Source organism: Staurois parvus, unplaced genomic scaffold (genome assembly GCF_062004578.1).
Source record: "Staurois parvus isolate SC_StPar_1 unplaced genomic scaffold, SC_StPar_1.0 ptg000430l, whole genome shotgun sequence".
Classification (NCBI taxonomy): Eukaryota; Metazoa; Chordata; class Amphibia; order Anura; family Ranidae; genus Staurois; species Staurois parvus.
In genome coordinates this window covers 1,409,653-1,423,024 of record NW_028318226.1, presented here as the reverse complement: position 1 = coordinate 1,423,024, position 13,372 = coordinate 1,409,653, and the positions used below count along the sequence as shown (strand labels likewise).

The 13,372-nt window shown below is 43.5% G+C and overlaps 1 protein-coding gene across 6 annotated transcripts in view; it reads left to right on the top strand.

Annotated features, from left to right (window-relative positions):
* The window catches only part of RAD9A (RAD9 checkpoint clamp component A), a 109,216-nt gene that overhangs the window by 72,720 nt on the left and 23,124 nt on the right, over positions 1 to 13,372 (top strand). For all 6 annotated transcript variants that reach the window (XM_089687566.1, XM_089687569.1, XM_089687568.1 and 3 more), the window contains 2 exons: positions 5,972 to 6,078; positions 7,577 to 7,641. In XM_089687566.1, coding sequence (XP_089543692.1) covers positions 5,972 to 6,078; positions 7,577 to 7,641 — 172 coding nt within the window. The remainder of the gene's footprint in view (positions 1 to 5,971; positions 6,079 to 7,576; positions 7,642 to 13,372) is intronic.

Here is a 13,372-nt window from a genome sequence, read left to right as displayed (position 1 = left end):
AACATATTTCCCCCTCATGCTCCCCCTTCCCTCTCTGAGAGGCACAGTGACATTTGGCCAGTGTGTGTGTGTGTGTGTGTGTGTGTGTGTGTGTGTGTGTGTGTGTGTGTGTGTGTGTGTGAGTGTGAGGAGTGTCACAGGAGGCCAGAGCCCAGAAGGGGGCTAGGAGTTATGAAGTCCCCAAGGGAGCTGGGGCCTCGCTGTCCAAAGAACCTGTGCAATTTAACACCTCGTAAAAAGATAATGCAGCCTTCCCAGAAGTTCAAAAGACATTGAACCAGATAACCTTTTTTAAAAATCCATTTTTCTCCTATGTCTCATATCTTGGAATATGAGAGACTTACTGTGGGACAAAAAAGTATTTAGTCAGCCACCAATTGTGCAAGTTCTCCCACTTAAAAAGATGAGAGAGGCCTGTAATTGGCATCATAGGTAGACCTCAACTATGAGAGACAAAATGAGAAAAAAAATCCAGACAATCACATTGGCTGATTTGGAAATAATGTATTTGCAAATTATGGTGGAAAATAAGTATTTGGTCAATATCAAAAGTTCATCTCAATACTTTGTTATATATCCTTTGTTGGCAATGACAGAGGTCAAACGTTTCCTGTAAGTCTTCACAAGGTTGGCACACACTGTTGCTGGTATGTTCGCCCATTCCTCCATGCAGATCTCTAGAGCAGTGATGTTTTGGGGCTGTCGCTGGGCAACACAGACTTTCAACTCCCTCCAAAGATTTTCTATGGGGTCGAGATCTGGAGACTGGCTAGGCCACTCCAGGACCTTGAAATGCTTCTTGCGAAGCCACTCCTTCGTTGCCCGGGCGGTATGTTTGGGATCATTGTCATGTTGGAAGACCCAGCCACGTTTCATCTTCAATGCCCTTGCTGATGGAAGGAGGTTTGCACTCAGAATCGCACAATACATGGCCCCATTCATTCTGTCCTGTACATGGATCAGTCGTCCTGGTCCCTTTGCGGAGAAACAGCCCCAAAGCATGATGTTGCCACCCCCATGCTTCACAGTAGGTATGGTGTTCTTTGGATGCAACTCAGCATTCTCTCTCCTCCAAACACGACGAGTTGTGTTTCTACCAAATAGTTCTATATTTTTGTTTCATCTGACCATATGACATTCTCCCAATCCTCTTCTGGATCATCCAAATGCTCTCTAGCAAACTTCAGACGGGCCCGGACATGTACTGGCTTAAGCAGGGGGACACGTCTGGCACTGCAGGATCTGAGTCCCTGGCGGCGTAGTGTGTTACTGATGGTAGCCTTTGTTACGTTGGTCCCAGCTCTCTGCAGGTCATTCACTAGGTCCCCCTGTGTGGTCCTGGGATTTTTGCTCACCGTTCTTGTGATCATTTTGACCCCACGGGATGAGATCTTGCGTGAAGCCCCAGATCGAGGGAGATTATCAGTGGTCTTGTATGTCTTCCATTTTCTAATTGTTGCTCCCACAGTTGATTTGTTCTCACCAAGCTGCTTGCCTATTGCAGATTCAGTCTTACCAGCCTGGTGCAGGTCTACAATTTTGTTTCTGGTGTCCTTCGACAGCTCTTTGGTCTTCACCATAGTGGAGTTTGGAGTGTGACTGTTTGAGGTTGTGGACAGGTGTCTTTTATACTGATCACAAGTTCAAACAGGTGCCATTGATACAGGTAATGAGTGCAGGACAGAGGAGCCTCTTGAAGAAGGTACAGGTCTGTGAGAGCCAGAAATCTTGCTTGTTTGTAGGTGACAAAATACTTATTTTCCACCATAATTTGCAAATAAATTCTTTCCAAATCAGCCAATGTGATTGTCTGAATTTGTTTTCTCATTTTGTCTCTCATAGTTGAGGTCTACCTATGATGCCAATTACAGGCCTCTCTCATCTTTTTAAGTGGGAGAACTTGCACAATTGGTGGCTGACTAAATATTTTTTGCCCCACTGTACATAAAACCAGGCATATCATCAGACTGGCCAAGAGGAGGCGAACAGTTTGATGGGTCTCTCTCCTTGTCTCGAATACATAGGAAAGCAGAAAAGTAGATCTCGTGAACCAATTATTGTAGAATTTCATAATTCATATCTAATCAATTCTCAGACGTGTCTGCGTAATAATCTACCTGCGGGTGGAGTGTCACTTATGCATATGGAAAGTTATGAGCCAAAATATGAGTTATGAGAGATTTTGGCTCTTGTTGAGGTATCCACCCAGACCGTCCCTCACTAAATGAGGCATTGGTCCTTGGCTTTAGACACACACCCTGCTGGGGGACCACAAAATGGGCTGTCAGGCCTAAGAGTTAAGTTGAAGAAGTCTCCCATTTTAACATCAAACCACCTGGGGAGACCCGTACCCTTTCGCTCTGAAACTTGATCTGCTAACCCAGGACTTTGGAAAGTACTTTAACCCTTTAACCTCTCCCTGTTATCTCTTTGCTGTGCTGTTCTTTGTATATTTATATATATATTGGTTACATCTTTGTTCTGTAAATATTTTTATTGCACCCCTTTTTGACTTTCAGTAATAAATCTTTCCTTTTGAAAGTGAACTGTTTCTATAGCTCTTAATTGCAATTTACGAATTCCTGCCTCTAAAAAGAGCGCTACTGTGTTTGTTTAACCCTCTGCATAACCGGCCTGCGGTGACCGTGTTGACGATTATCTCAATCATTATAGTGTTATTGCTGGTATAGCCGAGTTTCCTCTCTCTGTACAAAAAGGAGGTGGTGGCAGTGTGAAGGGTTAATTGCGTAATTAACCTGACCCAGTAACAATCGTTCAGGCTGCCGGTACATAGATTGTGGTCCAATTAGCTGGAAAATCATGGTGCAGGGTGCAGCTGGGTGTGGCATTGTTACGCACGTGACATTGCGGTTTTAGATTGGCTATTCCTTCGGTTACGAGTTTGGTGAGAAGGGCTGGGGTCTGACGCCACGGTCGTCACATATTGGTGACAGCGATCGTGGGATCGTCACATATTGGTGGCCTACTTTGTTACCCTCATTAATACCTTCTCCAGTCCTCACCGGCTCTTCTCTACTTTTAACTCTCTACTCTCTCCGCCCCCACCTCCACCCAGTACCTCACTCACCGCCCACGAGATTGCTAACCACTTCAAAAACAAGATCGACGCAATTCGTAGGGACATCGCCACTGTTCAGACTTCCACCCCACCTAGCATCCCTCACATTAAAACCCCCTCAACACTCCACTCCTTCGACCTCGCTACCACTGAAGAGGTCACTAAGGTCTTCTCTGAAGCCCGCCTCACCACCTGCCCCCTCGACCCTGTCACCTCACAACTCCTACGATCACCCTCTTCCTCCATCCTACGCTCCTTCACACACATCTTTAATCTTTCCCTCTCTACTGGCACATTCCCCTCCCCTCTAAAGCACGCGCACATCACTCCCATACTTAAAAAAAAAAAAAAAAAAAAAAACCCTCACTGGATCCCACCGACTTGAACAACCTCAGACCCATCTCCCTGTTGCCACTTACATCCAAACTCCTCGAGCTCTTAGTCTATAATCGCCTGAGTTCCCACCTCACCAACAACCTCCTTGATCCCCTACAGTCTGGCGTCCGCCCCCCTACACTCTGCCGAAACTGCCCTACTCAAACTCACCAATGACCTGCTAACTGCCAAAGCTAATGGCCACTATTCAGTGCCCCTGCTCCTCGACCTCTCTGCGGCTGTCGACATGGTTGACCACCCCCTCCTCCTCAAAAAACTACACTCTCTTGGCCTCAGAGACTCCGCTGTCTCCTGGCTCTCTTCCTATCTATCACAGCGCTCCTTCAGTGTTACCTATAACGCTGCCACCTCTTCTTCACTCCCCCTCTCTGTTGGGGTCCCTCAAGGTTCTGTCCTCGGGCCCCTTCTCTCCTCCATCTACGCCTCCTCCCTTGGCCAGTTGATACACTCTCATGGCTTCAGCTACCATCTCTATGCCGACGACACGCAAATCTATCTCTCTACCCCCCACCTCACCCTTTCAGTCTCCGCACGTATCACAAGCCTACTGAACGACATATCGGATTGGATGTCACTCCACTTCTTCAAACTAAATCTTTCCAAAACTGAGCTCCTAGTTTTCCCCCCAGCCTGTGCCCCTCCCCCTGACTTCTCCATCAAGACCAACAACACCACCATCAGTCCCACCCCTCAAGCCAGTGTACTAGGTGTCATCCTAGACTCCAATCTGTCCTTCCAGCCCCAGGTCCAATCGCTGACAAACTCATGTAGACTTCACCTCCGCATCATCTTCAAAATACGTCCGTTCTTAACCCCGGAAACCACTAAGCAACTCATTCACTCCCTTATTCTATCACGACTCGACTACTGTAACTCCCTCCTCATCGGCTTACCTCACCGCAGGCTATCCCCGCTTCAGTCTATCTTGAATGCTGCGGCCAGACTCGGCCACCTTACTAACCGCTCTGTATCCGCCACCCCCCTCTGCCAATCCCTCCACTGGTTTCCGATTGCCCAACGGATAAAATTCAAAATGCTAACATTGACGTACAAAGCTGTTCATAATACTGCCCCAAACTACATCACCGATCTGGTATCCAAATACTACCCAAAACATACTATCCGCTCCTCACAAGACCTCCTACTCTCTAGTTCCCTGCTCTCCTCCTCCCATGCCTGTCTCCACGACTTCTCCAGGGCTTCCCCCATCCTCTGGAACTCCCTACCCCAATCCATCAGACTATCACCTACTCTCCTCACCTTTAGACGCACGCTGGAAACCTATCTCTTCAGGGAAGCCTACCCCGCCCTCAGCTAATTACTGAACTCCTCCACTCTTCCTACTACTCCATCCCCCACAGCTATTTCCTCCTGTACCACTATCCCCTCCTTCCTAGATTGTAAGCTCCAAGGAGCAGGGCCCTCAAACCCCTCGTGTATTGAATTGTATTGTCACTGTACTGTCTCGTGTACAGTCTCCCATTATAATGTACAGCGTTGAGCAAACTGTTGGCCCTATATAAATCCTGTATAATATATTAATGTGTGCATAGACACATAGGATAACATACTGGGGGGTTTACTAGCTGTAGAAAAAAACCTGTCAAAAGCGAAAAACAGCCACTGTAAAAACGTGTGCATGAGGACTAACAGTTAATGTTGTTTGGAAAATTCAGTTTCATACAACTCCTCAAATCTCTGGTGACATTAACAAATGTACCGATTTGATTTTTTTTTTTTTTTTTTTTCTTTACGTACAAATGTTCATACAAAAATTTGCCAGTATGTGGCTATTTTTAATAGTTGGAAACTAAGCCTGTTTTAAGCTTTTTCATTGTGACAGTCATTTTGAGCTCATTCAGAAATGCTGAAAGGTCTTGGTCCAAAATCCTGAAACTTGTGTTTCTGACCACACAGCTGTTCCAGTTGTTTTGGTAAGATGTTCTCTCTTATGCCAAGTTCACCCATGGAAATATAGGCTCCCTTCTCTTGTGTAACTGAAAGTCTCTGCTCTTGACGTGTACACTGCCTTTAGTAAAAATAAAAACTTTGATTGAGAACTTAGGTACTCTTTAATTTTTAAAGGCTTTTTTACTTTTAAACCTATTATCAGAAAAAAGCTAAAGAACATGTGGGAAAATTCACAAGGTGATGGGATGTATCTGTGCTTTAATATAATTTCTCTCCCGTGTGCCCTGAAAGCTCTGAAATAGAGCTTGGTACTGCGTGGAAATCCAAGTTTGGCTCCAAACCTAATATGTAACAATTAAGGGGTGCTGTCAAGCCAGTCCACTGCAAACAGATTCTAGCTGTAATTTTTTTTCATTGCAGGAGGATGAGAGAAACTGACTGGTTGATATGGGCAGCAGAGTTTATTTAATAAATCTTTGTTTTGTAGTAATCCTAATGTGTGACTTGCTGTGTTTGCAGTGCTCTTATGGTGTGTGTGTTTTTTTTTTTTTTTTTTTTTTTTTTTTTTTTTTTTAAATTGTTCAGATCCCAGCAAGGCAATGCTAACAGAGTTGTCCCTAAGCAGAGAGGAATTCCTGGTGTATCAGCTGAAGAAGCAGAGTCAGATCACATTTTGCTTGCGTGAGTTCAGGGTAAGAAGACCTTGAGACATTGACATTTTCCCACAATATATTGTGAAGTTCAGTAACTCTAATTGTATCTTACCTTTTCAGTTCAGGTAGACATAGGTAGCTGACCTATCATTGCTCACTCTGTGTTAGGATACTGTTATGCACATTATTATTACTTTCTATATCCATTTAGGGGAGCAGCGAGATTGGTTGTACTGCTGTGTGCAGCAGGATTTGGATACTGGCAAACAAAAAACAGTGTTGTCCTGGTACAACCCCCTCCACTAAAAGCATGTCTTAGTTTTTTGCTTGTGTAACTACTATTGCCAGACTACTACAGACATCTTCAAAACAGAGCAAAAATATGGAGAAAAAAATTTATAAAATTAGCCATGTCCCTTTTTTAAATAAGCCTTTTATTATACAAATTATAAAAAGCATATAGACTACAACCCTTTTCAAAGAAATGGGACTTTTTAGGAACTATGCACAAAGCAAAACTTCCATAAAAATCAAGTTTTTTCATCATATGACGTCCTCCCACTCCAACCACGTGTACACGCCCCTGGGGCCACGCAGCACGCGATCGGTGATGCGCTGTGTCCCTTGGACACAGCGGATCACTGATCAGTGGAAAGAGCAGATGACGTCGGCTCTGTCATGTGTTCAGCTGTATCCAATCGCAACCGATCGCATGTAAATAAGGAAATGCCAGTTTTCTGCATTCCTCACCTCACGAGCTGTGACGCTGACAGCTCGTGAGGAGAGGAGAGCCGATAATTGGCATTCCTCAGAGGGGACATGGGCACTGATCATCAGGGCACTGATGTTCAGTGTAGCCCCATCAGTGCCACATCAATGCCACATATCAGTGCACATCAATGCCACATATCAGTGCCCATCTGAGCTGCCTTTCAGTGTGAGGTGCCAGTCAGTGCTGCCTATCAGTGCCATATATGAGTGCTGCCTTTCAGTGCCCAATAGTGATGCCTGTCAATGCCCATCAGTGCCACCTACCAGTGCCTGGCTGTTCTGCTGACCCTCTAGCCTCGATTGAGTCACTCACGTGAAAAAAATTATGCATAAGGTCAAACTAAAGTAATTTATCTGCAGACTTGTTCTGGGTTGTACAATTTGTTCTAAAGCACCACTCTTTATCAGTGTATGTGAAATAAGATCTGGTTCTTCTGCAATTAATCCTAAAACTTAAAGGCTCACCCCACCAAAATGAATATATTTATTTTCCTTTTACACTTACAGTATGCATTGAATTATTGAATTCTTACCTGCTTATACCCCCGGATTTGCCTTTTCATATATTCTGCAGTGTATTGAGAGTTCATGAGGGAGAGGAGGGCACCATCTTTTGATCCAGTTTTTCAGAACAAAACAAAACTGAAATCTCTTTTGGGTAGAACTGACCTTTAATTTCATCTGTCGTGCTATATAACACGACTTAATAATTTATGCACTCTATTGCACAAAGGTTAACTTTTTAATGTTTTATTTTCATCCTCAGGGTCTCCTTGGTTTTGCGGAGTCCAGTGGTCTTCCCATCTCGATACATTTTGATAGTGCCGGTTGGTGAGTCTTTGTACATTATGATTAAGATGGCTGCTACTGTTGACTTGAGTCTTAAAGGTTCAGGCTCAAAGGTTATTATCCTTCTTTTTTATTCCATATTGATTCATTATTGCCATAAAACAAGCACATGGCTAGACTGTTATCAAAATAAAATTGAAATATCTCGGTTCAGAGAGCCCCCTTTTCCTAATAGCAATCATGGCATAGGCACAACACTGCATCCCAATTGAGGACCCAGTCCTCCACAGGGGTCACTCAAAGTGTTCACCTATATAGAAAAAATGTAAAGGTGAGCGAACACCAGACATCTCCCCACTGCCTCGTCCCTGCTGTACTTAGCTTCCAGGTTTCCAATCTTCCTATTTGGACCAGATCAATTCTGATTGGTCAGCGCCGTCAGAGTGAATCTTTCGCCTGTCTCTGAAGCATGGGCGGATCTAGGGTAGTGCTGGGGTGAGCTATGCCCCCCCCCCCCCCTTCAAATGCTCTGCCTGTCAACTGAGCCATACTGTGCAGGCAGCTATACTTTCCCTTTTGTTGCAGCTTTGCAAATGTACTACTAAATGTGCTGCCTAGTGAAATCCGATGATCAGGTCAGCAGGGGTCCCAGAAGTGTGGGAGAGGCTGCCTGTACCACTCCCCTGTCCTCTAATTAGCATCAGGATCTTCAATCTCTCCCAAGGCAGCCGAAGTTGGCTGGTGGGGCTGGGGGTGTGGCTGCATCCTCTCGCAGACTCCTTTTACTCTGGCTGTTCCGAAATTGGAGAGGAGTGGACACAGGAGCCCAGGAGTCTTCATCTCCAGGCATGTGGTAAGTGACTGAGCACATTATCAACCCTAACTTGTCACAGTACTCCCACTATGCTGCCCTGATCTGATCTGTCACTATTACTACCCTAACATAATATGCTGCCCTAATCTGACACTTTACTGCCCTAGCCTGACACAATACTGATCCCAGCTGTGTGAAGATAGAGGAGGAGAAGCTCTGCTGCCTGTGCCCAGGCTGTGTGCACTACAGGGATGGGAGAAGGAGCTCTGCTGAGCGCTCTGCCAGCAGTGTCCCCTGTGCTCTGCCCTGGCAAAACTGACCCCTCTCCTCCGCCCTGTCGGTTGCGACCCCTGTCCTCTCCCCTATGAACTGGTGACCCTATCCTCTACCCTGCTGACCTCCCATCTTTCTCGCACCCCCCTCCCCCCAACAATTTTTATTGCACATCAGAAAGGCTAGATCCAGCCCTGTCCGGAAGCAGTATATGGAGAAGAGTGGGGATTCCAAATCCTTGGACTACTGGAGCGGCTGACAGCTTGGCAACCTCAGAAGCAAGTACAGCGAGGATCCGGGGGAGGAGGGTTTGGGGGGGTGTCTGGTGTTCCCCTTTTACATTTTTTCTTTAAAGTTAAACTAACCCTTTAAGCATTGTGCATTGCACCATGGAATATTTGCCTTTGCTGTAACTTGTCAGGATGCCCATGGATTTGGGCTCCTAGGATGCCCTCTTTTGATTTGGAATATAAAAGAGAAGAGTCGGCAGTATATGCTGACCCATGGTCTCCCTCCAAAGGGTTAGATTACAATGTTTAGAGGTGTGCACTTTTATTGTGTGGTTATTTTTTATTTTAGATATTTTAAAATATATATGTGATTTCAGAAATGCAGTGCTTACAAGTAGCAGCATTGTGGTGGGGCAATTGACATGGCCTGTTATAGGTGCTGCTTATGTAAAAACAAAAAAACAGGTGTATACGCATACACCTGTCAGTGGTATGTAATCTGTCAATACATCATAATTGGCAGGCAGATGATTGAGTCTGCAATTGACCAGACTTAATACTATTAATAATTTTACCACACAGCAAGGTTGCCTGGCCTTCACACCCTGCTAAAGGTCAAGGTGGTAAAGATTAATTTGTTACTGGCATTACTTGTGTATTTTTCACAAAGGTTAATGGGGTTTGAGTTTAAATCTGTGTGTTTTTGTGTGTCATTTTAGATAAGATTAATTTGCGAATAATAAAACTGTATGTACAAATTATAATTAATAATTTCTATATTGAAGTAGCAAAGTACAGTGCATTCATAAATTATTCAGACCTTTCACTTTTTTTAATTTTGTTTTTCAGCCTGATACTACAGTTGTTCCAGTTCATTTTTTTTTTCCTCGTTAATCTACACTCAGTTCCCCCATAATGAGAAAGTGAAAACAAAATTTTAGAAATGTCTGAGAATTTATTGAAAATAAAAACTGAAGTATCACAAGTACTGAAGTATTCAGACCCTTTACTCAGTACTTTTGGCAGCAATTGCAGCCTTGAGTCTTTTTGGGTATGATGCGACAAGCTTTGCAGACCTGGATTGGGATATTTTCTGCCATTCTTTGCAAATCCTCTAAAGCTCAGTCAGGTTGGGTGGGGACTATCAGTGGACAGACATTTTCATGTCTCAAGAAAAGTGTCAAAAGGTATCAAGTCAGGGCTCTGGCTGGACCACTCCTAGGACATTCACGTATTTATCTCTAAGCCACTCCTGTGCTGTCTTGGCTGTGTGCTTAGGTTCACTGTCATTTTGGAAGGTGAACCTTTGGCCCAGTCTGAGGTCCTGAGTGCAGTGGAACAGGTTTTCATTGAGGATATCTTTGTTTTGCCCCATTCAGCTTTCCCTCAACCCTGACCAGTCACCCAATCCCTGCTGCTGAAAAACACCCCCACAGCATGATGCTGCCACCACTATGCTTCACTGTTGGGATAATATTGGGCAGCTGATGAACAGTGCCTGGTTTCCTCCAGACATAACATTTAGAACTGAGGCCGAACAGTTCAATCTTGGCAATCTCAGACCAGAGAATCTTGTTCCTGACAGACTGAGAGTCCTTGAAGTGCTTTTGTGCAAACTCCAAGTGGGCTTTCATGTTTTGCACTGAGGAGAGGCTTCTGTCTAGCCACTATGCCATAATGTCCAGATCGGTGGATGGCTGCAGTGATGGGTGTCCTTCTGGAATTTTGTCCCATCTTCACACAGGAGCTCAGTCAGAGTGACCATCGGGTTCTTTGTTACCTCTCTAAGGCCCTTCCCTCCTGATTGCTCAGTTTGGCCAAGCAACCAGCTCTTGGAAGAGTCCCGATTGTGCCAAACTTCTTCCATTTGAGAATTATGGAGACCACTGTGCTCTTGGTAGCCTTCAGTGAAGCAGAATTTGTAGCCTTCCCCAGATCTGTGCCTTTCAATAATCCTGTCTCTGAGCTCTGCAGGCAGTACCTTTTTTTTTTTTTTTTTTTTTTTTTTTTTTTTTACCTCATGGCTTTTGCTCTCAGTATGCATTGTCAGCTGTGAGGCCTTATTATAGTAAATTGTGTGGCTTTCCAAATCCTGTCCAACCAATTTAATTTACCACAGGTAAACCCCAATCAAGGTGTAGAAACATCTCAGCAACAAGCAAGAGAAATTGGAGGCACCTGTTCTAAATTTCAACTGTTGTTTGAAGGGGTCTGAATACTTGGGTACATGTGGTATTTCAGTTTCTTCAGACATTTTCAAAATTCTGTTTTCACTTTGTCATTATGGGGTACTGAGTGTAGATTAACCATTAGCCGCCCGGCCAATGGCCGTTTGGCGGGTTGAAAAGCGCTGCAGCTTTCCGGGTGCACGCCATTTGGCGTGCTCCCGCACATGCGCGGTTGCAGAGCGACGCAGCAGTGCGATCTGTCGCCGCCCGTGCACTTCGGACACGGCCGATGACAGATCCAAGTACCGGCTCCCGTTGCCGGTACCATGTGACCTGCTGTGACCAATCACAGCAGGTCACATGACAGTTGTATACAATGGATGGCTTCATTCATGATGCCGTCCATTGTATACTAGTGCCTAGCTGTGAATGGTCACAGCTAATCACATGCACATGTCATGTGATTAGCTGTGACCAAATCACAGCGAAGCACAAAAAAAAAAAAAAAAAAAGCTGAATGAATCGATTTCATTCAGGTAAATGCTTGCTTATAGCAAAGTAATTCTTTGCTATAAGCAAATTGTGTAAAAAAAAAAAAAAAAAAAAAATACTGATCACTTCCCCAAAGTAGTACAGTGTTACTATAACATTGTACTATTTTGGTCATAGTAAAATATGAAAAAAAATCTTAAAAAATTTAAAAAAAATGTAATAAAAAAATAAATATAATAAAAAAATATATATTTTTTTTTTCATACTGTCACCAGTCAGTGTCGCTGTTCACCGCCATGCCAGTTATATGATGACGCTGTACTGCACTGGTGACAGTATGTAAAAAAAAATAAATAGTGAAAATTTTTTTAATTTTTTCATTTTCCGAAAAATTATGACAAAAAAATACAACTTCAAAAAACTCGCCATGCCTCTTACGAAGTACGTCGGACTGTCTACTCTGCAAAAAGGGGTCATTTGGGGGATATCTGTACTGTTCTGACATTCTTGGACCTCAAGATATTAGATTGGCTGTCCGTACTTCAGGATTGATCAATATTCAGATCTATACCATAGTTTGTGAACTCTATAACTTTCCTACAAACTAAAAAATATATCCTAATTTGGGTTATTTTCACCAAAGACATGTAGCAGAATATATCTCGGCCTAAATTTATGAAGAACAATTATTTATTTGTAAACTTTTATAACAGAAACAAAGAAAAATGTGGGTTTTTTTTAAAAAAATTTTTGGTCTTTTTTTGTTAATTTAACAAAAAATAAAAACCCCAGCGGTGATTAAATACCACCAAAAGAAAGCTCTAGTTGTGTGAAGAAAATGATCAAATTTTAGTTTGGGTACAATGTTGTATGACCGCGCAATTGTCATTCAAAGTGTGAGAGCTCTGAAACCTGAAAACTGGCCTGGGCAGGAAGGTGTAAAATTGCACGGTATTGACGGTTAATGAGAACATTGAAAAAAGTGAAAAGGGTCTGAATACTTTATAAATGCAGAAAGATGGGTTTAATTGAAGTGTAAGGGTCATGGTCAAGTGTCAGGCATGCAGTTGTCATAGTGTTTTATAATACTTCATTGTAAACTGAATTTTTAAAAAAGCTCTAGAAGTATGGGGGTAACAGTCTAACATTATGGCTTCAACAGAGACTCAAAGCTGTATGCTGTGGCTTGGAATGGACTTCACAGCACAAAACATGCTTGCTGAAGCAAAGTGTTTATAGCCGTAATATAACATGGCCATCTGGACCCCAAAATATAAGTTCCAGTAACATGGCAATGTTAACACACCAAAGACTGCAAATCTAAAGAGACAAAGGAACACTGTGACTGCTATGCACATACAGCAACTGCAAGAAAGCATCTTTTCCTGCAGTGCTTATCTTCAAGGCTGAAGCTTTCCCTGTAATAAATACCTTTTATGGCACCCAATGTACCTAGTTTCTCAGTAGAATGATGGCCAGCATCAATCAACGTCCCCTCTGAACCCAGGCTGTCATGGACCTGCCCCCTGGGGTGACATCATGCAACTCAGGATTAGAGTGCTATTGCACTGAATGGTGCTCCCATGTTGTGACGTATAAGAACATTGCTCACGCCCTGGACTGACTACCACATTCTGAAAAAAGATATAACAAGGACGCCATTCAGCATGTTTAGTATTGGCAATGTTCACGCATATATTTTTATATAATTGCCAGATTTTCACTCTTGCGCTCATTGGGTTTTTTTTTTTTTTTCTTCCCCATTTTTCTCAGTGGCTATTTTCAATTAGGGCAGA